The 24,071-nt window shown below is 40.2% G+C and overlaps 2 protein-coding genes across 6 annotated transcripts in view; one reads left to right on the top strand and one right to left on the bottom strand.

Annotated features, from left to right (window-relative positions):
* LOC122551886 (AP-1 complex subunit sigma-2) overlaps positions 1–11,100 on the top strand; it is a 43,296-nt gene extending 32,196 nt beyond the window's left edge. For 2 of the 3 annotated variants that reach the window (XR_006312227.2, XM_043694457.2), the window contains one exon: positions 9,564–11,100. Coding sequence is in view for 2 of the 3 variants with exons in the window: in XM_043694457.2 (XP_043550392.1) it covers positions 9,564–9,611 (48 nt within the window). In the remaining variant the exon portion in view is untranslated. Of the gene's footprint in view, positions 1–2,275; positions 6,444–9,563 lie in introns of those variants that run through there. The other variant, XM_043694458.2, reaches the window with a different exon arrangement.
* A 5,754-nt stretch (positions 11,101–16,854) lies between these two features.
* Positions 16,855–24,071, bottom strand: part of zrsr2 (zinc finger (CCCH type), RNA-binding motif and serine/arginine rich 2) — a 46,043-nt gene continuing 38,826 nt past the window's right edge. Inside the window, exons 11-12 of one of the 3 annotated variants that reach the window (XM_043694460.2) lie at positions 20,499–21,396; positions 16,855–17,262 (exon numbers count right to left, since the gene is read on the bottom strand). In XM_043694460.2, the coding sequence (XP_043550395.1) occupies positions 20,501–21,396 (896 nt within the window). In that variant the 3' untranslated portion in view covers positions 16,855–17,262; positions 20,499–20,500. Of the gene's footprint in view, positions 17,263–20,478; positions 21,397–24,071 lie in introns of all 3 variants that reach the window. The other 2 variants (XM_087993163.1, XM_087993164.1) reach the window with 2 other exon arrangements.

The raw sequence follows: 24,071 nt of genomic DNA on the forward strand, positions 1-24,071 counted from the left end.
TCGTGGGGTTAAGCCTGATGAAGGAAACTTCACCTGACAAAGGAGCGGCACTCTGAAAGCTTGAGAGTTGGAATAAACCTATCAAACTGTAAACTGTTTCTGTGTGATTTTGTCCACCCCAGTCCAACATGGGTATGTCCACATTGTGTAGCTTTTTCATTCCCACAAGTGTCTCTGCAACATTCACCCTCTGCTCTCCCAGCACCAAACCTATTCACCCTCTGCTTTCCCAGCGCCAAACCTATTCACCCTCTGCTCTCCTGGCGCCAAACCTATTCACTCTCTGCTCTCCTGGCGCCAAACCTATTCACTCTCTGCTCTCCCGGCGCCAAACCTAATCACTCTCTGCTCTCCCGGCGCCAAACCTATTCACCCTCTGCTCTCCCGGCGCCAAACCCATCAACCCAGCTGCTTTCTTACCACTGTCTTTGCTCCACCTTCATCTGCTCCTGCCTTTTTGAGCACCATCCCCTCTTTTGGACCACACCCTTCTGTTTCTGAGGGAGTGGTCTCTATCCCACTCTCTCAGGGGACTGGGGCGTACATTTTTATTTATGAAACCCAAATTTTCACATGCTTCGCTAGCTGTTCTCTCAATATGTTCTGCCATCTTCCAAAATTGATTCACAGGCGCTCTCAAGCCTTTCTGTCCCTGCAGTCTTTAAAACTGTGCCATTAAGTCTTTATTGCCTGCCCCATAATTTCTCATGGCAAATGCATCATCTCACATTTCTCTGTTGCTTGTCTGTCCATTCAGCTAGCCTGTCTATGTCCAGTTGCAATTGATTTGTTTTGTTCTTACTGTTTACAGCTTCTTCAAGCTTGTTACAATGAACAAATTTTAAAATATTGCTGATATCCAATATTCAAGCCATTTTTTATATATATCCCAAATACAAAATATGTAAAAAAACTGATGATCCTAATGTTGATCTTTGGGGAACATCGCTGCCTAACATCTTCCACTCAACATCCATGTGCCACGATGTTTTCAATCCTTGAGTATTTTTAGCTAAGCTCAGACTGACTCTCTCTTATTCCATGAGATTCCGTTAACCAGCTTATTTCTTGAGTCTTTGTCAGACACTTCCTTAAAATTCATATAAATAGCATCAATAGAAAAGAGTATATTGAGGGATGAAAATCTTGTTGGGAATTTTCATGTAAAGATTTCGTAGAATGTAATCATTAAATTTTGAAACAGATGAAAAGAAACTCCTCAGGATGAGTTGACAAGAGTGGGAGACTGCGCTATGGAGTAAAGAATGAGAAATATATAGACTTCAGAAAGTTCTATATATATTATATACACACATACTTTTGGTTAAAATTGTTACTGATGCAATGTGGGAAATGTATGTTTCAAAAATCTGTCCTGAATGCTAGAACTGACTTCTCAATTTTTAGCTGTAATTAAAGCTTCTTTATTTGAAGTTGGGTTTCATATGTATTTATCTGTTAGTTGCAATAGGACCAAAGTGTAAAAACAAGATTTGTATACACCTGCATTTTGTAGAGAGGTAAGATGGGGATAGTGTTTTTATTCATTGTACATTTCTCTTTGGATAATGATGTCTGTATGTTTTGTGTTTTCAGAGTGTTCCCTTTTGTGTGTCGGGAGAATAGATGGGGTAACGTGTTGACTTTAGAGAGATTCTGAGATCAGTACCTAATTTGTGTCTCCAGACATTCAATTGGAACAGCTTTCTGTCTGCTGTTTTATTAAGTTGATTTTTCTTTTCTCTGGGAAGTTAGCATTTAGTTTCTCCTTATCCTGCATTGACAAGTGGGTGGTAACTCAAATTGAGATGAAACTATTTACTACTGCCTTGCTATGGTGAAGGACATTAAGATATCGTTTCTCCTTTCTCCCCAGTCTTCCTTTTGCCATTCAAATACATTGTACGTTTTCATCAATGTTTTTGATATGTGAGTGTAGCCATTAACTGCTTAAACAATCCTATCTGCTGGTAATTTGCAACTCATTAACAAATGTAATCTGTGTCTGCAGAATATATTTTTAAGAAGTGTCTTAATTAAGCAGGGCCCTTGTTTTAGCATGCTGTTATTTGTCGCCTCCTTTAACCTGCTTTCTGATTTTAAATTATGGTGACAGGCTTTAGCATTTTGCATGGGCGGACCTGGAGTTTAACATCTGTTATTTTTTTTTATACAGACTCTGACTTTCACCCCACGGTTGTCAAAGTGTCAATATGATCTGCATGCTCTTTACACAAGACGATGTTGGCATTTTATTTCTTTTGTTCCCCTGTAGCCGCGCCACGAATATTTTAATGTTCCCGTGTACTAATGCCTTGGCTCATCTTGCGTGGTGGTGAATCAGAGGAGGTGACGATGGCTGCTTTGCTGTTGCTGGAATGCTGTCCTGGCCTGTGTGAAGCTGTTCATTTGAACGTAACCCAAATAACTAAACGTAACAAGAACATCAGTGCTTTGCTCTTTGTTGTGTCCTAGCAGTCTAGTATATGTAGGTTTATAAGGGTGCCATGTAAATGGCAGTTTGTTTTCACATACAAGCAATTTATGTCTGTACTGTGTTCATTTCAATCTTGTTCTTTGTAATCCTTGTTCTAATCATAAACCTACAGCATTAACTATGTTGAATTTACCACTACGGGACCTTTTTCATCTGGATTCACTGCATTTTAATATACATCAAGCAGGGTTGCTACCCCTGGTTTTGGCTGCTTTTGGAGATCATCTGAACTTTGGTAGATGTGATATCAATGGTTTTGTTACTCTGCATTTCTCAAGAAAAGGTGGTCATTAAAATGATTATAGATGATTCTTTCTGGCGAGAATATTTGCAGTGACCTCTATTGAAGTTTGCAGAAATTGGGCATCAAAAAAATCCAAATCCAGAATCTGATTCCATCCTAGGGTATGTAACAAATGGGTCAGACAGGATTAGAATTGTTTGATCTGGAGCACACACAAAGCTAGTTGCTGCTGTTTCTCTGTCAATAGAGGCCACATTGTTCAATCGATTATCCTGTGCCGTTTGAGGTTTTACTTAATTTACTAGTTGGACAAAATTAACTCTAATAATATACATTTAAATCCATATACTGACTAGTTACAGTAGGTGGAAACATTCAGGTTAATTGCAAATTACTGACTGACCTTCTTTCATGGCCATAAATAGTTTCTGGCCTCTATAATTATAGGGTTATATGTTGAAAGAAAACCTGCTGTCTCTCAATATGTACCTGGAGTGATTGCAGTCGCTATGTCTTTCATATTGCTTTGTGCCATGGCTCTTTTTTTCTCCCCCGTGGATGTCAAGTAACGTGTTCAGCAACTTTTGAGAGGGCTAGTGCATGTCACATTGAACTACTTCCTCTGGGTGGGGGTGTGGGTAGCAGGGAGAGGAATAACTCTTGCCACCCAAAGACACTCCCAGTTTTTATTCTGTGTTGCTGGAACCACTTTGTTTTCTGGTTCGGGCTCTTAGTGTTACCAAGGAGAGATTGTATTTACCTGAGATTCTTTCCTCTGCTGCCCAACATGTGCAGTTTAGCTTCAGACATTCTATGCCAATGCCACTTCTTTTTGAGTATTCCCGTATTGGTTATGATCCCAAATTGTGGTGTAATCAATTCTGGCAGTCTGATACTTTGCTTCCGTCAGACTCTTGAATGCCATTGTGTGTGTATATGTGTTAACTTTGATAGATAGTTCTTCAGAATTAAAGAAAACTGGAATTATGCATTTGCCCTGCTATAGCCAGCAGAGTTAATGGTGTAAGTATTTCAGGGCCTTGGGCCCTGAAATAATATCATTTGTGAAGGCTTTTTCAAGCCATGATGGACCCTATTATTCCAATAATATTACAATATAAGTCACATAACCTGATGCTGTGAGCTTACTTTTTATAATTACGGCCAATGTTATATCGTAACATGTATTAGGTGGGAAGAATAGAGTGTTTCATTCGTGTTACTTGGCCTTCATTCATGTTTGTCTCTTCCTGGTCTATTTGATATATAGTTTCTCCCCTTTACCTTCTCCAGTGTATCTTTACAATTAGCACTACAACTGAAGACTTTCCTGTGTGCAATCAAAATGGTACAGCATGCAATCAGTGAGTGGCTGTGAGGAGATTTGGTCATCAGGTGGTGTGAATGAAACATTAGTGGCGCAGAGAGATGAGCAAGCATAAAATACTGACATCTGATGCAGACCAGCCTGTTCGAAGCACAAAGGGGAGTGAGATCAGTGCCAAAGCTGCAATTAATAATGGGGACTGCTGCTAACATATTGATGTAGTTGTGACGGTCTCTTATTGTAAAGCCAAGGTCACACTGTATCTAGCCCAGTCTCTCAACAAAATTTGTTGTCAACATTTACCATTTCTCCTTGTGAAACAAGTTTGGATCTTGTTTGAAGCTATGCGTTAGAATGTACTTTCTTCCTCCTCCTCCTAAAGGTTTATGCAAAATCCCATTAAATTAGACTTGATCAGAAAAAATAGTATTTGTTGTAAAGTTTGCAGAAACAGGTTTCACTGTGTCCGAGCAATAGGTAACGTTACCATGACTTAATATCTGTTCCTATTTTAGAGCTTTATTAACTAATATCCTTGATATTCAACTGTATTTATTACAGCATTTATTTTTCTATTAACAATTTGTATTTGTATTGCTTTTGGAAGCTTTGTAGTAAAGTCATCTCAGTCTCATGCGAAGTACACTTAACCCTAACTGCACTACAAAAAGTTAGTGATATTTGAACAAGTCAAATCCATTTGTATTTGTATTAATGAATAGGAAAATTTCTGGTAACAATGTGCCTCAAGTTAATGAAGTCTGTTGCCAATTCGCGAGGTGTAGCTTTTTGTTTTGCCCTCCCAGTCCCCGTGTCCTGCAGAAGAAGACTGCTTCTGTTTTTAGTAAATAATTGATCTACAATCCTGTTATTCTCTGGCATGTGCAGCAATTGTCTGTGTGCCTTTCTCAGGCATTCGATCAGTGCCTGAAAGCTGTGAAGTCAAAAGCTAGTCCACTTTATAACCCCTTCAGATACGCTCAGTTCTCAGTTTCTTTGGCCATCCAGATGATTGCAGTTGAGCATACCACAGAGTTACCCAACACACGGGGGTGTCACGGTGGCACAGTGGTTAGCACTGCTGCCTCACGGCGCCAGAGACCCGGGTTCAATTCCCGCCTCAGGCGACTGACTGTGTGGAGTTTGCACGTTCTCCCCGTGTCTGCGTGGGTTTCCTCCGGGTGCTCCGGTTTCCTCCCACAGTCCAAAGATGTGCAGGTCAGGTGAATTGGCCATGCTAAATTGCCCGTAGTGTTAGGTAAGGGGTAAATGTAGGGGTATGGGTGAGTTGCGCTTCGGCGGGGCGGTGTGGACCTGTTGGGCCGAAGGGCCTGTTTCCACACTGTAAGTAATCTAATCTAATCTAATCTACTCCCAGTTCCATTTCAGTCAGTTTGCCCTTAACCTGAAGTTTAGATTTGTGAAGCAACCTCTTGACTTGCCTCCACTTGAAATCTGAGCAATGAAATGATTGTAGGAATTGTGGATTGTATCTCTTCAGTATACACTGACGGAAGATATAAGCCATGCTCCATAATGAGTTGGAGCAAGTCTTTTAATCGTCACAGACTAGCCAAAGGCTCTTTGAGTCATTTACTATGAGTATTATTATCATATATTTGTTTTTATTTCTAGTGGTACAGAAATTAATATTTAACATCTTGTTTTGGTATAATTGGATTATTGACATATTGAAAGCTTTACATAGGACTGCAGTAAAGTTCTGCAGTTTATGTGGAAGAGGTTAAGAAAAGGAAGTGCCATCCTAAACAAGGTGGTGGTACAGTCCCATGAATGAAAGTTGTATTTCAGGGATAATTTCTGATTTCACAGTTCAAACTTGCAACTTTCTTAAACGTATATATTTTACACTAACTGATGTTAGTTCTGAGATCTGCTGTGACTGAATTTTAGCATTTATTGCTGTGCGTTGAGTTGATGGAAACTGTTAATGGTTTTAGTGTTTGTAAGTAACAGCTTGCTTTAGCTTATGTTCTTATAAAGTGCACGCTTCTGGCATGTTATAAATAAAAACCTTGCTGCATGCATCAAATGCTGTTTTCTGTGGCTATGATTTCTATGCACTTTTGCTTCTAATTGCTGATCTGTTGTGTATTTAAGGTGTTTTAATTAGAAATGGTGACAATGCTGAATGACCATGGTCATGATGAACAGCAGCAGCACCTGCCTTCAAAGGTCTATGAATATAAAACCTTGTTACCTTGTTCTAACATGTCACTTATCGGTTTCCATAGTTTCTGCTCTCATCCTGCAAGTTCATGGCCATCCAAGGTTCGGCTTTAACGTTGGAGATTATTGTACATCACCACTCTGGTTGAACTAATCATTTGCATTAAGCTTCACTGGCCCGGGGGGTTGGATTGGTGTGTGTGGGGGGGGGGGAGCTTAAGAAATTCTGTTCAGTTTCTGCAAGCCACGTGGTCCTTAAGCTACTTTCTCACTGAAACAAATGAAGGATTATAAACTAAGAAGCAATTGCTGGATGTTTGCAAATAATGTTGGCTTTAAAGGCTGGTACCCAAATTAAAATAGTTATCAAGATGAATGAATAAAAACACAAAAATTGCTGGAAAAACTCAGCAGGTCTGGCAGCATCTGTGGAGAAAAAACATGTCCAGTGACTCTTCATTTAAAATGAATGATCCTATCTTCTATACCCTTTTGTCAGAAGGTGAATTGGCCTGAATCCTGTTTTATTAGCGATAAGACCCTGAGAGAGCTGTCCCTGGCTTTTACCCAGATTATTTTGAGAAGCTAGGGCAATCAGTGATAATCCCTTCCCAATCTATTTATTAATAAAATATTAAGCTCAGCTTGTTTTTATCAGCTGTCAGCCCACTTAAAATTATACCAAAGCCTTTTCATGGTAAGAATTATTCCTCTTGAGTGAGTTCCTATCATATGCCTTTCCTGAAGTTCAACTTCATGTACAGCTCCATGCAGGAAAGTGGCAAGTCTCTTGTCCAGTGTACCTGCTTTTCTTCATTTGGTTGAGGGATGTGGGCATTGCTAGGCTAACATTTATTGTCTATCCCTAATTGAGATGGTGGCGATGAGCTACCTTAAAATGCAGTATCTGTGTTGTGTGGGGAGACTGTTTTTCGAAAGAGGGTTACAGGATGTTGACCCACCAACAATGAAGGAACAGTGCTAAGTTCCAAGCCCAGCTGGTGAGTTTGACTTGATGGGGAGAGTGCAGGTGCTGGCGCCCTCTTGTTTGTGCTGCTGAATTCCCTCTTAAGTGGTTGAGGCTACAAGTTTGGAAGGTGCTGTCAAAGACAGTAAATTTATGGCTTGTGCAGGCATTCTACATGCTTATTTCTTCAGCCTACTTTACAAAAGACAATTCTTGTAAATTCAATCAGAGTAGCTCCGAAGTTGTCTGGTCAAATGCACTTTTCGCTCACCAGTTCAAAGCATTTGATAATTCGGCACTAATCATCAATTTTATTTTGGAAAGATTCTGCTTCCCAAGTTGAATCCAAAATTATTGAACTATAATAGAAAATTGTGTGCAAGCTTTCTGATTCATTACACTGTTTTGACTCTTGTTGAGCTAAGCAAGGCAGTACATAAATAAATTCAGACCCTGACACAAAATGGTTCCAGTTGCATGGCCACGTTAAGAGGAGAGTGCTGTGACATAACTGACATTTCCTCATCATTTTTTTGGAACTGATTAGTAACACTTGGAAGATGAACTAATTTGGACTAATTCGTAATGTGCTGTGCCCCCTGGCAGGGGCTCAAATGGAATTAAGCAGAAGTTAGGCACTAGACATAGAGATGAAAAAAAACTCATGCCAGTGTAAATTCTGCATCAGATTAAAGCCCTAGCAACTGCTGGCTGGGTTTGTATCTCAGAATTACTTGATTTAATTAACTGCTCAAAATAAACAAAAGGACATTTAAATGACTTGCAAAACAGATTTCTGTGATAAACTATTGTTGCTATTGAATAATTTGTTCACTTTAAACTCAAGCATCCTTGAAAATGTTAAGGAGGTTTATATCCGATTTGATCATCCCTGTGGATTTGGTCAAGCTTTAAATATTTGTGGTGCCTTTCATTTAGAGTAGTGCCCAGCATTGGATGTCCCTTGAACTACTTAGCACTTCAGATTTTATTTGCAGTTCCATCACTCCCATCTTTCAATTTAACTTTGTTTTCATATTCGTGCCCATCTGTGTCACCGCAGAAAAGAATGAGCCAACTTAAAGGTAAAGGAAGTGACCATTGAAGTAAAGTAGTAAAATGTTCTCAGTTCAACAACAGCTAGGTAAATCAGTGGTTTAATACAAGACAAAACTTTCAACTTGGAGACGTGTGAGAGCAACCAGTGGTGACTCTTCCCTCTGCAGCAGGTACTTAGTAGCTGCTTGATGCTTCACCACAGGCAACCCAGTTGCAATTGGGCACTCTTAATGGACCACCATCTGTAACCATATACTCTACCCCCCGCATTATGACGACACGCTTGACGTGACTATCCTGCCTGCCTCAGACTGCTGATGTTTTCAGTACATGCAGAAACACTTGCAGTGTTCTGTTGGAAAATTTTTAATTAGACATTTTGCTAAACATAAAATAGAAGGTATTTATATTTGTTATTCACTCTCATTTAGCATCACTTCTGAAAGATTCCTTCAGGTTATTTAAAAAAGGATTACTGTAGAAGTTCTCCATAATTATAAATTTCTAAAGTAATTTAAATTTCTGCATCTTTTTCAAATTTATTAGAGGAGTGCAGGATTTCTTTGTTATCAAAACTATAATACCATGTGAAGTGCAGAATTACTTTTGTGACGCAACACTCTCCACACCTGACCCTTCCTTTATCTTCCTGCCTTCAAATTACGGGCATGAAGTGCTATAGATAACTGAATAAAAATGCTTTCCATCTAACTTCAGCATGCTTATATATTTTCTTTCTTGTCCTTTTGCCATGCCCCTAATTAGGATGCAAAAGTAAGTTGTAATTGTGCATTGCCTGTGAATTCCAAGCGTGTTAACCTCTTCTCAATAATACCCCTTCATTCTCTTTGTAAAGTATGTACTGCTTTTGGAAACCGATGGTCTCTTCTCCCTTCATTGGCACTGGTGTCCTGTTATCTGGGTTAGAACTCTCAGTTCTCTAGGCAGGATTGCTCTTGGGTTAGTTTATCAATGGGGCGAATGCGAAGCAACAACCTGATTTTTGTCTCAGTGGAGGGAAGTATAAGCAAAACCTGTTACCAATTCCAGCATTGCACTAAAGATGGGCTGGAAGAAAGTAACTTTGAAATTGAAACAGAAAAGCATTTTGTTAATTTTAGATATGGCATTCTCAAACATACCATCTTGTTTTAGTGATTTTTCTTTGTTTTCACATTTTTACATTTTTTTCCCCTTTTTGTCCTCACAACATTTGACTCCAACACTCGTTCTTTGTGTTTAAATTTGATTACCAAGATGTTTAATTTTGCCTCCACAGGAAGCTGAAACTCCTCGTAGCGTGCTGGAAGAAATTGGACTCACTTAAATGTCTCGTTAAACTGAATGTTCCCACAAAATTCTGATCTAGATTCCACTGCTTTAATTGTGATGTATGGCTACTATTGCAGGAAACTGTCTCTTGTTTTGTTTGTTTTGGTTAGCAAAAGTTGAACTTGCAAGCATTTTTCATTATGTTAAGGTAAAAAGGGAAACAATATATTTTTGAAATCAGTATTTGAGTTTGGAGTATTTGGAGGCTTGGCTCAAATTCAATGGTTTGACAAATGAAGACTTTTAATTAAATGACTATTTAAGCAGTGCGGCCACTGGCAATATGTGACCTGAGCTGCACATTAGCGGGTCTATTTAAAACTTCAACATTGTTCCTGTTTCATTGGCTCGAGAAATTGGACATAGCTGATTTTTATCAGTTTCTGTGAAATGCCAAGTTTACCCTCCTTTTTTGCTAAAGTCAATATTCATCTTTGGATTTGTGAGTGCCACGTGATTTTGTTCCTCACATATTCAATCTCGTATATGCTCAAAATCAAAAAGTTCAGAATATACCAAAGCAACCAGTGTTGACAACTATTTTTTGTGTTTTGTTAAGCAATTTTTAAAATACAATTGTCCTGCCTCCATCTGTGGGCTTGATCTAGTTTGTATTTTTAATAATTTCAATCGGATTTGCCTTTAAGGGTCACTTATTATCAGTTTAGCATGAGACAATGTAAGGGAGAGGAGGAAAGGGATTATAGTATACCACTGAACTAAATCATGTGAAATGGAAATTCAGTTTTCGTTGTGCTGGGATAACTTTTGATGTAGGTCTGTTAGCTGCAGCTGTTAGGTCTGATAGCCTCACTTCTGTTATCTGGCATTACTGCCTCTCATCAGAAGTATAAGGTTTCAGCTGTACTGATGTTTACGTTTTTTTAAAAACTATATACGGTGTTCAGTACAGATGCATAATTTTGCTATTCTGAATATGTAAAAAAAAAGGAAGTATTTCCAGTTTACAAAACCAGTAACAAGTAGTTTTCAATGGTGGTGAATAATTTAGACTTTTTTTTTCAAATCATGTTTGCATTTTTAACTGAACTTGGTCTTGTGATGATTTATTTGATGTTTTTCATTTTCAAACAAACTTGTCCTTCAAGCCAAATCAAGCTGTTCAACTGGTGTTAAAACAGGTGTCTCAATTTTTAATTTTGGTTGACTACTCAATAGCTTAACTGATTTGTGTTCTGCAAAAAAAAAGTAGCAGTTTTAGCTGTTTAAATGCTGCTGACGAGCCAGTGCTGGTGTAAAGCTCGGTGGTTGTCCAGTGGTTTAATGCCTTCATTTTCCATGAGTACAGGAGTGAAAGTATTCCATCATCAATGTACAAGACTGAAAAATAAATGTCCGCACTAACATGAAAGAAATCTGGTGTACGTTTAAACTTGGGGACATCCGCTGAATTGTGGTTGAAATATACTTCGCAGTACATATAGAAATCACATTTTACATTAAACTGGCTCAGTGATTTTACAGTCTGCCTGTGATGTACAGTTATTGATGCTAGTTGCATAGTTTGTAAATTTTCAGCTAATTACTAATCTTTGGAGGAATGGGTTCAAAGACATTGTTGTGGCAAATCTTGGCTACTTCCTCAATTACTTTTAACCCAAGTGAGCACAGACAAGAATTTTATTTTAACACAAAGAAAATAAATTGAATTTATCAGCAGGAGGTAGGCACCCAAAGTGATGGTTCTGTATCTGTAGGCCCCCTACTTTGACCAGGTGATTGTGTCCCAAACTAATGTTGGAAGAATATCACTTTTCATTAAAATGTGCAGTATGGAATGGCTGGATATTATGTAGCTATAGCTCATTAGTTATAATAGCAGTTGATGCATTCCGAGCATAGAACTAGCTGTAAAAATGTCTACACTCAAAATGACAAATTAAAGAAGAAGCACTGTACGTTTTGTTTTTGAAGCATTTCTAATCAACCTATTCAGGCATGCCCTAATATGCCTTTTTGACAAGCGGTGTGTGAAGATGGAGTCATAGAGCATGGAAACAGACCCTTCGGTCCAAACCAGTCCATGTCGAACATAATTGCAAACTAAACTAGTCCCAACTGCCTGCTCCTGGTCCATATGTCTCCAACAAAATCACATGTGCTTCTCCAAATGTCTTTCAAACGTTGTAATTGTACCCACAATCACCACTTCCTCAGGAAGTTCATTCCACATATGAACAACTTGCTTTTTAAAAATAAATGTTCCTCATGTCTTTTATAAATCTCTCTCCTCTTACTTTAAAAAAAGTCTTGAAATCGTTAATCCTAGGGGAAAGATAACTACCATTAACTCTATCTATACTTATTATTTCATAAACTTCTATAAAGTCATACCTCAATTGCCTAAGCTCCAATGAAAGAAGTCCCAGCCTATCCAACCTTTCTGTACAACTCTAACCTTCCATTATGGCAACGTCCTGGTAAATCTTTTCTGAACCCTCTCCAGCTTAATAATAGCCTTCCTATAACTGGTTGACCCGAATGGGACAATATTCCAGAAGAGGCCTCACCAATGTCCAGTACAACCTCAACATGATTCCCCAATTCCTATACTGAAAGGACTGAGCAATGAAGACAAGCATGCCAAGTGCATTTTTAATCACCTTGTCTCTATATGTGACATAGCCTTCAAAGAATTATGCACCTGAACCCCTCGGCCCATCTGTTCTATATCGGTATCATTAATTGTGCAAGCTCTACTCTAGTTTATTGTATGAAAATGCAAGAGCTCTCATTTATCTAGATTGAGCTCCCATCTGCCATTTTTCAGCCCATCTGAGAAAACCTTTACTGTCCACTATGCCACCAATTTTGGTGTCATCTACAAACTTAGTAGCCATGCCTTCTGTACTCTCATCCAAATCCTTTATGTAAATGACAAACAGAAGAGGACCATCCCTGTGACAGGCCTCTAGGCCGGAGTTCAAAACTCTGTAACCTACGTGCAACCACTTAAGAAAAACTCTGCACGAAGTCCATCGTCCTCTGCCTCATGACATCTGCTTAGGTTTAAATGTACTGCTACTACCACTCAACATCTGCCCTTGTACAGCAAACATTTGAGGGAACATTAGTAGAGACACTATAATCACCACAAAAGCTACCCATTTGCTTTGTGTTGCTACAGTGATCTGTTCACTTCCTGGATAACTTACATCATTCATAGAGAGCTTCTGTGCCCCAGTTGGGTTTGCTGGAGACCTTTGAGCACCTTAGCAAAGACAGGAGATGTAGGATTTTCCAATGGTGTCTGGGCTCTGAGCCGGTGATTGTCCAGTCTCTGGAGTGCCATTTTCCAAACCACAATGTACAAGTGGCAAAGGGTTTTTTTTCCATTGGAGGGTTATGTGGCTCACTGATTTCAAAGGTAAGGGGATAAACTAGGGGCTTATAGGTAGGTTACAACATCTGTCATCTGCTCAATTATAGACTCCAGTAATTCGCTTAGGGTTACTGAACATAATTGGAATGTTTGTTGATCAAGTCAGTGTGGATTTGTAATAGGTAGGTATTGTAATAGAAACATTTAAAAGAACTGATGAAAGTAGACAATGGAGGAATATGTGGGGCCAGAAGCTAAGAACAGGCCCTTTGGCCATTGATAATGTGCCAACCTTTTATCCTACTCTAAGATCAAACTAACCTACGTACCCTATATTTTATTATCATCCATGTGCCTATACAAGAGTCTCTTAAATGTCCCTAATGTGTCTGACTCTACTGTCATGACTGGTAGTGCATTCCACACACCCTATTTCTGACATCGCTCCTAAACCTTCCTCCAATCATCTTAAATTATGCCCCCTCACGATAGCCATTTCTGCCTTGGGAAAAATGTCTCTGGCTATCCACACTATTGCCTCTCATCATCTTGTACACCTCTATCAAGTCACCTCTCATCCTCATTCGCTCCAATGAGAAAACCCCTAGTTACCTCAACCTTCATAAGACATGCCCTCCAGTCCAGGCAGCATCCTGGTAAATCTCCTCTGCACCCTCTCTAAAGCTTCCACGACCTTCCTACAATGAAGTGACCAATATTCCAGTTGTGGTCTAACCAGGGCTTCATAGAGCTGCATCATAACCTTACAGCTCTTAAACTCAATCCCCTGCTAATGAAAGCCAACACACAATACGCCTTCTTCACAATTTACAACCCTATCAACTTGGGGGGCAATTTTGATGGACGTGTTCCTCCACACTACTAAGAATTCTGCCTTTAACTCTCTAATCTATTCAAATCAACCTTACAAAATGAATCACTTCAGTTTTCCAGGTTGAACTCCACCTGCCACCTCACAGCCCAGCTCTGCATCCTGTCGCAATGTCCCATTGCAACTGACAACAGCCTCCACACTATCCACAACTCCTCCAACTTTCATGTCATTGGCAAACTTAGTAACCCACCCTTCCACTTACTCATCCAAGTAATTTGCCTACCACCAACGTAAAACTGACTGGAATTTCAAGGGTTATCCCCTATTCCCTTTCTTGAACAAGAGATTGCCACCCTCTAATCCGCTGGTACTAGTGGACAGTGAGGATGCAAAGATCTTCACCAAAGGCGCAGCAATCTCTTCCCGTATGGCCCAGGGGACTTTTCTATCTTAATGTTTTTCAAAATTCACACAATCCTCACAAACAATAGGTCCTCTCACTAGTGAATACTGAAGCATAGTATTCACTAATGAACTCTCACATCTCCTCTGACTTCAGGCACAAGTTCTCCCCACTATCCCTGATTGGCTGTACTCTCACTCCGGTGTATTGTGGCCCAGTGGTTAGTACTGCTCCCTCACAGCACAAGGGACCCAGGTTCAACTCCACCCTCCGGCAGTAGTGTGGAGTTTGCATATTGTCCCCATGTCTGTGCAGGTTTCGTCCCACAGTCCAAAAACGTGTATATTAGGTGTATTGGCTATGCTAAATCACGCATTGTGCAGAGTCTGGGTGGGATACTGTTTGGATGGTCGGTGTGGACTTGATGGGCTGAATGTTCTGCTTCCAAAAGATAGGAATTCTGTGTTAAAAAAAATGTAATAGAATGCATTTCACTTTCCCATAAGTTCAACTCTGATGTTCAAGAAGTTCAGCCTTGCTTAGCACAGGGCCATCAGTCTTGAAGATTCACGCCACCTCATGAAATGTGCCATCTACAAAATGTAGTCTCACTGACTGATTATGAAAAATGAGGAGTGCAGAGGCTGAGCTTCAAGCTGCACCAGATGTATCTGAAAATATCATTGTGGTAAAAGCACAACATACTGCTTCTACTGTTTGACACACAAGTCATCAAAGATATGTACTACTGCCAATGGATCAGATTGAAACTCTGCATGAATGGTCTGGTTGCACACCAAAGCTTGTTCAACAGCACTTTCCAAACCTTTGTCGATCAGCTAAATGGATGGCAGCAGATACATGAGACCACCACCACCTATTGATCTGACTTGCTCTTGTAGCTGCTATAAGTAGTCCAGTTTCAATGCAATGGTAACCCCCCCAGGATGTTGGCAATGGGGGAATTCAGCAATGTTAATGTAATTAAATGGGATGATGGTTAGGTTCGGTTTTACTGGAGACAGTCATTGACTGGCATGTGTGGCACAAATATTACTTCCCACACTTCATAAAGGTATACCATATATACTCAAATAATCACATTTTTTTGACTTTTTAAGGTTAAATTTATGGGGTTGACTATTTCATGGTTTCTACTTTGAGAGACTGAAATTCATGTCTGTCAAAATTCATACCATATCATTTGCAGAAGCCTAACTGATCTTAAAATGAATAAAGAAAATAAGTTTGGTAATTCTTAAGACTACAACAGCCAGTGGACTGGAAGACCTGGAACAGAGCAAGACCATCAGCAGACTGACTCATAAATGTAGATCTGTTATCTGTGAACAACTAGGGTTGACCTTTACATGAGACAGATGGAAATTTCCCAACTTTTTGGCCATAATTAGTGGGTCAACTTTTACATAAGATTGACTATTACTTGAGTATAACAGGACAGCACTTCGTCTGTCAGCTCATTCCATATAAGAACCAGTGTCTGAGGAAGAAGTTGCCTCTCAGGTCCCTTTTAAATCTTTCCCCACACTTATGCCCTCTAGGACTCCCCTACCCTTAGGAAAAGACCTTGGCTATTCACTTTATCTGTGCCTCTAGCTTTACAAACCCCTCAGTCTCATAAGCTGCAGGGAAAAAAGGCCCAGTCTATCTAGCCTCTCATTATAACTGAAACCTTCCAGACTCAATAACACCCTTGTAAATCTTTTTTGCACTCTTTCCAGTTTAATAACATCCTTCCTAGAAAAAGGCAACCAAAATTGTATTCAATACTCCAAATGTGGCCTTACCAATATCTTGTACTGATTCGGAGATGCCGGTGTTGGACTGGGGTGTACAAAGTTAAAAATCACACAACACCAGGTTATAGTCCAACAGGTTTAATTGGAAGCACACTAGCTTTCGGAGCGACAATCACCTGATGAAGGAGCGTCGCTCCGAAAGCTAGTGTGCTTCCAATTAAACCTGTTGGACTATAACCTGGTGTTGTGTGATTTTTAACTTTCAACATCTTGTACAGTAGTAACATGGCATCCCAACTCCTATATTCAATGCTCTAATGAATGACTTCTTCACCATCCTGTCTACCTGTGACACCATTTTCAAGAAACTACATACCTGCACCCCTAGGTCTTTCTGTTTTACTCCCGAGGACCATTCCATTAACTGTGTAAGTTCTGCCCAATTTGTCTTACCAAAATGCAACACTTCACATTTACCTTCATTAAACGTCATCTAATGGTGGAGGGAAGGTCATTGATGAAGCAACTGAAGATGGCTTGGGCTAGGACCAGACCTGACAGGTTAAATGTGGAGAGGTTTCCCCCCTAGGAGAGGCTAGGATCTGATCTCAGAGTCACCCTTTTAAAATAGCGATGAGGATGGACTTTCTTCTCCCAAAGAGTAGTGAATCTGTAGAATTTCTTTCCACAGAGGGCTGTCAATGCTGAGATAAGGTTTTTAATCCATGAGGGAATCAAATGTTATGGGATAAAGTGGACGTGAGGATCATCAGATCAAACTCAATGGGTTGAATAGCCTGTTAGTCGACATGAACAGCAACTTCTCCTTGTTCCTCAGCTCTTTCATCCCAGGGTGGCCTTGCTGGAATTTGAAAACTTCACAAAATACTTACAAAAGAAAAATTCTCAAATCCTGTATTCTGCTTTTACAAAATATCACAATATATATGTACACAATAAAGCTCATTAACAAAGGTCTCATGTTGGACAGAATGTTTAACACAGATACTGTAATCTGTAGTTGGCCTGATTATTTTGCAGTCAACATGAAAAATAACAATTTGACTGCATCAGACATAGATCACTACCATGCCACAATTAACTTTAAACCAGCACTTTAAGTGCATAGACTGGTGACAGTTTAATAGTTATCAAAATAAATACAAAACAAAACGTGTAAACAGATGATTAAGAACTATTATAATGGAGTTCGTGTGTTGTCCCTTGTGTAGTCTTCCTCAATTTTGTAGATGATCAATGCAGTTTCACATTTCACAAACCTCTAGGTTGGGTCCAGTCTCAATTCTGAAATAGATAAATTCAAAAGTGATCTTTCAACCACACTTTCCTTCACCGTGGAGGATACAATGAATGTCCCAGAAATAACTGTGAATCAGGAACTGAAAGAAAGCAAGAATTTGAAAACAATTACAATCACCAGGCAAGAGATTACTGAGAAAACATTTGAACTAATAGCAGGCAAGTCCCCTTGGCTCTGATGGACATCATCCTAGGGTGTTTAAAGAAGTGGCGGCTGACATTGTACATGCATTGGGTTTAATTTTCCTGACACTGTGCAAGGATCCCATCAAATTGGAAAATAGCAAATGTGACTATGTTCAAGAAAGGAAGGAGATGGAAAACAGGAAACTACAGGTCATTTAAGGTAACATCTGTCTTGGGACAAATGATGGAATCTACCACATATACTTGAGTAACAGTCGACCCCCTATTTTTGGCCAGAAAATCTGGAATTTTCCAAATATATCATGTAAAAGATGACCCTAGTTCTTCACAGATAACAGATCAACATTTATGAGTCAGTCTGCCGGTCATCCTGCTCTGCCCCAGGACTTCAGAATTACCGTAATTTGTTTAGAGATCAATTGGGCTTCTGCTAATGATACAGTATGAATTCTGACGGGCATGAATTTCAGTCCCTCCATATTAGTATTTATGTAATAGTTGACCCCATAAATTTAACCTTAAAAAGTAGTCAAAAGAATTTAATTATTACTCCAAAATATATGGCATTAATGAGCTAATTGCAGGATACCTAGAAAGTCTTAACGCAATCAGTTGGGTGAACATGCTTTTGAGAAAGAATAATAATGAGAAAGAATAATAATGTTTGTCTGATATTTTTAAATAATTCTTTGAAGGAGTAAAAAACAGCATAATGAGGAACCTATAAATGTAGCTAGAGTTCATGAAAGTGTTTGACAAAGTGCCTCAAAAGGTTACTATACAAAACATGCGTTCATGGTGGGGTCTACCAACACATAACAGAGGGAAAGTATCATTGGCAAATGGGAAGCAGAGAATGGCACAGATGGATCATTTTGGGTTTGGCAGGATTTGATAGGGGTGCATGCCAAAGTGATCAAGATCAAGGTATTAATTATTTACAATTAAATAAACAAGGGGGAGTTATGGATAGTGTAGAAGTTTGACAAAGGATATAGATCAGTTGCAGACATGGGTGCAAAAATGGCAGATGGAGTTTAATTTGGATAAATGTGAAGTGTTGCACTTTGGGAGATTGTATGTTAAGGAAAGTATACGGTTAATGGCAGGACCCTTAACAGCGTTGAGGTGCAGAGGGATCTTGGGTCCTAGTCCATAGCACACTGGAAGTCATAGGATAGGATGATAAAGGAGGTGTATGGCATACTTGCTTTTATTGGTCAGGACATTGGTACAAGAGTCAGGAAGTGATATTGCAGCTTAATAAAAATTTGGGTAGGTCGCATTTAAGAGTATTGTATTCAATTCTGGTTGCTACAATACAGGAAAGATGTGGAAGCTTTGGAGAGGGTATGGAGGAGGTTAACCAGGATGCTGCCTCGATTAGAGGGTGGGAGTTATAACAAAAGGCTGGACAAACTCAGGTTGTTTTCTCTGGAGCAGCACAGGCTGAGAGGAGACTTAATAGAAGTTTATAAAATTATCGGAGGCATAAATAGGGTTGACAGAATCTTTTTTCCCCAGGAAGGTCGTGGAAGCTTTAGAGAGGGTGCAGAGGAGATTTACCAGGATGCTGCCTGGACTGGAGGGCATGTCTTATGAAGGTTGAGTTAACTAGGGGTTTTCTCATTGGAGCGAATGAGGATGAGAGGTGACTTGATAGAGGTGTACAAGATGATTAGATTTCCTAACGGTGTGGAAACAGGCCATTTGGCCCAACGAGTCCACACCAACCCTCTGAAGAGTAACCCACCCAGACCCATCTCCCTCTGACTAATGCACTTAACACTATGGTAGAGTAAGATTCAGGGGCTGAAGGGTCTCATCCTTTTCCTATTTGATACGTACAAGCTCAATTTCATTTCCCCCAAAGGTACCAAGATTTGACATGATCGCTTTCTCTTCAGAAGCACTTACAAATTTGCACACATTAAGTCTGAAATGCAACAAAACTTTACGAAGGAAGCAATGTTTAACTTGGTATCACAAAGCAATTAGTCATCGAGAGTATGGTGCTGAAAAAGCACAGGTCAGGCAGCATCCGAGGAGCAGGAGAATCGACGTAAGTTATAACGAAAGGCTGGACAAACTCAGGTTGTTTTCTCTGAAGCAGCACAGGCTGAGAGGAGACTTGATAGAAGTTTATAAAATTATGGGAGGCATAGATAGGGTTGACAGTTAGAATCTCTTTTCTCCAGAGTTGAAATGATTCCGGTATAAGCCCTTCATCAGGAATCCAATCAGGAACATAGATTCTCCTGTTCCTCGGATGCTGCCTGACCTGCTGTGTTTTTCCAGCACCAAACTCTCGACTCTGATCTCCAGCATCTGCAGTCCACACTTTCTCCTATCATTAAGCAATTCACTTTTCTTGCAAAATTGAAAAGCTATTTACAGTCAACAGGAGGTGGTCTGTTGATCCATTGAAAGAGCAGTTGAGCTTCATTGTGGAAGCCATACCTTCCACACCATTAAGTACCATCCAATTCTGTTTTACATGCATTTATGGCATAAGCTTTTTGGGATTCATTTTTTAACCATTCATTTCAATGAGAAACCTGGTTCTTGCATTCTTGTTATACACCCACTCAGTGGTAACAGTTTTTCACTATTAGTTGACATGTTCCCAAGGTCACTCTTCACTGACTGCTCCCCTCTGTCACTCCCACACACCATTTCTGCCAATGTGTACCCCACCATCCAACACAATGCCGCTTCACTCACTGAGTCTGTCAGTCCCACTGAAGCCTGTAACCCCTTCAGTGATGTTCAAATCCCATCGATATTATCACCCGATCTCCATATCGGTGTAAACCCCATGTTTCCTGAACCTCCTTGCACCCTCTGCCAGATCCCAATTGCCTCAATATGAACAGCAACAGAGCATTTTACCCAACACCTGTAAGGAGAGACATGAAAGCCTTTTCTGTTCCACTCAATAGGACAGAGCAAAAACACCAAAATATCTGGCCTGCTGAGTGCAAGACAAAAAAGCTCCAGCCATATTCTCTTCTCACAGATACTAGAGGTCTTTATTACTAAGCAACTACATACCTGTTTTAAAAAAAAGTTACCTTCACTGATTTACAGGTTCTGTTTCCACAGTCTCTTCTAGTTTGGCAGGCACTGTGAAATCACTTGCTGAGCTCTTCACACTTGGAGAAGTGGAGAGGCCTCGTGCTTCAGGACTGTGTGCTGGGACTTGTGCATCCTTCTCTACTGGACTAACTGGAGAGTTCCTGTGCTCGTCATCCTGCCTCTTTGCTTTGGAGCCTTTCGATTTACCATCAGCCTTGCTCTTGGCTTTCTTTTCTTTCTTTGCTCTCTTTTTGCTTTTTTTGTCCTTGTTTTCAGACTCCCTCTTCCTTTTCCTATTCCATCCAAGAGGGCTTCTACTCCTGGATCGTGAGCGCTCTGTCCCCAAGCCCCTGCTGCCAGACCGGTCTCTGCTTCTCCTTTTACTTCGACTTCTGGATCTAGATTTACTCCTGCTCAGTGATCGTTCTTCACTTCTGCTCCTTGACCTGCACCTACTTCCATCTCTGCTTCTTGACCTCCTCTTCTCTTCACTCCTGCTTCGAGACCTCTGTGATTTACGTCTTTCTTTACTCTGGCTTCTGCGGTACCTCTCTCTGCTTCGTGACCTTTTTCTGTCCTGACTCTTACTCCTGGACCTCTGCAAGCGTCGCCTCTCTCTGCTCCTGCTTCGCTTTCGTTTCCTTTCTGACTCTCCAGACCTTCTATGTGTCTTGTCTGGACTACAGCTGTACCGCCTCCTGGATCGACCGTGGTAATCGTGACGATAGCTCATTCTTTCACGCCTCTCAAAGTATTTACTAGAATAGGATTTAGTTCTATCTGGTGATATGTAAAGGTCTCTGTCAGCCTCCCAAAACTCGTTGTTAGGATTCCTGAACACATGAAGAAAATTGCAGTGTTTTCCTCTGGGACATTTGCGTCTTTCGTAGAGTCCTGTTAACATAGTTAATAAAACCTTTACAAAAGGTTACTGGCTCCCAATGCCATTCAGCTAGCAACAAACTGATTCCATATTGTGAAATTGAAATCTCTTACAAACAGACTAGAGACTTATGTCCATTAACTCAAGTGGGCCAGAGAGATAAGCAGATTCAATGAAGCTAATTTGGATTATAGATTTATAAAATGAAGCAAATTTTGGATTATAGCCATTCAAGCTGTCTAGTCTATGCCAACTCTCTGAGAACAACTCATTTTCAGACCTTTTTCCTGGACCCTGCCAACATCACATCCTCAGGTAATGCATCCCAGATCCTATCCACTCATTCTATTAAAAACACTTTTCCTCATATCTCCTTTGATGAAAGAACCAACCACCTTTAGTCTGTATCCTCTAGTTCTCTATTCTTGCACTGATAGGAACAGTTTCTCACCATCTGTTCTATCCTAAACCTTCCTAATTTTGAACAATAGACAATAGGTGCAGGAGTAGGCCATTCTGCCCTTCGAGCCTGCACCACCATTCATTATGATCATGGCTGATCATCCTCAATCAGTCCTCATTCCTGAAGAAAGGCTTATGCCCGAAACGTCGATTCTCCTGTTCATTGGATGCTGCCTGACCTGCTGTGCTTTTCCAGCAACACATTTTCAGCATCCTCAATCAATATCCTGTTCCTGCCTTATCTCCATAACCCTTGATTCCACTATCCTTGAGAGCTCTATAATAGACAATAGAATACTTGAATCAACAGTTTGGGAAGGACAGGAACAAAGGAAAGGGTATTAGTACACGATGGAATAAGAACGATAGCAAGAAATAATCTTGGATCAGAAGATGTAGAATCTTCTGCATGGAGGTTATAAAGAAAAAAGGGAAGACGGCACTGGTAAAAGTACAGAAGCCCCCTAACATTAGCTATCCGGTGGGACAGAATAAATCAGGAGACAGGTCATGTCAAAATGATAGTACATTATCATGGGAGACTTTAATCTTCATGTAGATTGGGATAGTCAGATTGGCGAATGCATAGAATTCGTAGTGTATTTGCGACAACTCCCAAGAACAAGATATTGCGGATCCGAGCAGAGATCTGGCGATGCATAATGAAACAGGTTTAAGAAATGATGTCAAAATAAAAGATCCCATAGCAAACAGTGAGCATATGCAAGGATGTTGACTGGCAAGGCAGATGAACTTAAAGCACTGGTCAGAATACGCTGATAATAATATGATATTGCTGTAATCACTGAGACATAGTTGAAGGAAAGGCAAGTCTAGCAGCTCACCTTTCCAGGCTAAAGAAGTTTCAGGCACAATGGATGAAAGAAACATGGGGGCATTGCATTTTTGATAAAAGGAAACCATCACGGCAGTAATGAGGGATGATGTTCTAGAAGGATCCTCAAATGAGGCCATCTAGGTTGAGCTTGGAAATAAAAGAGGGGTGATTACTTGGCCAGTATTCTACTACAGGCTTCCCAACAGTCAGAGAGAGGTAGAACAGCAGGTATGTGGGCAAATTACAGAAAATGTAAGACAATAGGACTGGGTGGAATTTTTAAAGTGCATCCCAGAGAGCTTTATGTACCAGTTTGTAGGTAGTCCTACTGGAGTTAGAGCAGCGCTAGTCCTAACCCTAGGGAATGAAGCTGCTCAAATGTTGACACTTCTGTGAACGAGCATTTTGTGGGTAGTGACCACAACTAAGTAAGTTTCAAATTCATTATGCAAAGGGATAAGATAGTGTTGAAACCGAGGGAAAGCTAATTTCAATATCTTTGACAAATGGGATCAAGGAAAACGCCAAGGCTTTTTAAAAGTATATTACGAATAAGAGGATTACCAGGTAAAGTGTGCGACTATTAGAGACAAAAGAGGCAACCTGTGCGTAGAACCAGAGGATGTGGCTAGGGTCATAAATGAATATTTCTTATCTGTGTTCAGAGGAGAAAAGCATTGTAGAGTAGAGGGGTGATTTCAGTTGGCATGGTGACGTTCTAGAACATGTTAAAATTAATAAGGAAGGAGGTGTTAGATGTTTTAGTGTGCATAACTTCCCAGGATCTGATGAGATGTATTCCAGGCTGCTATGGGAGGCAAGGGAGAAGATTGCTGAGGCTTGGCAAAGATATTTAATACTTCGCTTGCCACAGGTGAAGTGCCAGATGACTGGAGGACAGCAAATGTAATTCCTTGGTTCAAGAAGGGCAGTAGGGATAAGCCAGTAATTACACAGCAGATAGTCTGACAGCAGTGGGAGGCAAAGTATTAGGGAAAAAAATAATATCTAAGGAACAGTATTAATTAAAACGTGAAAAGGTATCAGGGATAGTCAGCACAGATGTGTTAGAGGGAGATCCTGTCTGTTTAATTGAGTTTTTTGAAAAGGTGACTAAATTCATTGATGAGGCTATAGAATCCCTACAGTGTGGAAGTAGGCCATTTGGCCCATCAAGTCCACACCAACCCCTGAACAGCATCCCACCTAGACCCAGCCCTATACTCTAACCATGTAACCCTGCATTTCCTATGACTAACCCACCTAGCCTGCACATCCTTGGACACGACGGCCAATTTAGCACTGCCAATCCATTTAAACTGCACATCTTTCGACTGTGGGAGTAAACCGGAGCACCCGGAGGAAATCCATGCAGAAACGGGGAGA

This window comes from Chiloscyllium plagiosum, unplaced genomic scaffold, assembly GCF_037043375.1.
Source record: "Chiloscyllium plagiosum isolate Xiang-an unplaced genomic scaffold, Cpla_swu_hap1 HiC_scaffold_12, whole genome shotgun sequence".
In the NCBI taxonomy this organism is placed as follows: domain Eukaryota; kingdom Metazoa; phylum Chordata; class Chondrichthyes; order Orectolobiformes; family Hemiscylliidae; genus Chiloscyllium; species Chiloscyllium plagiosum.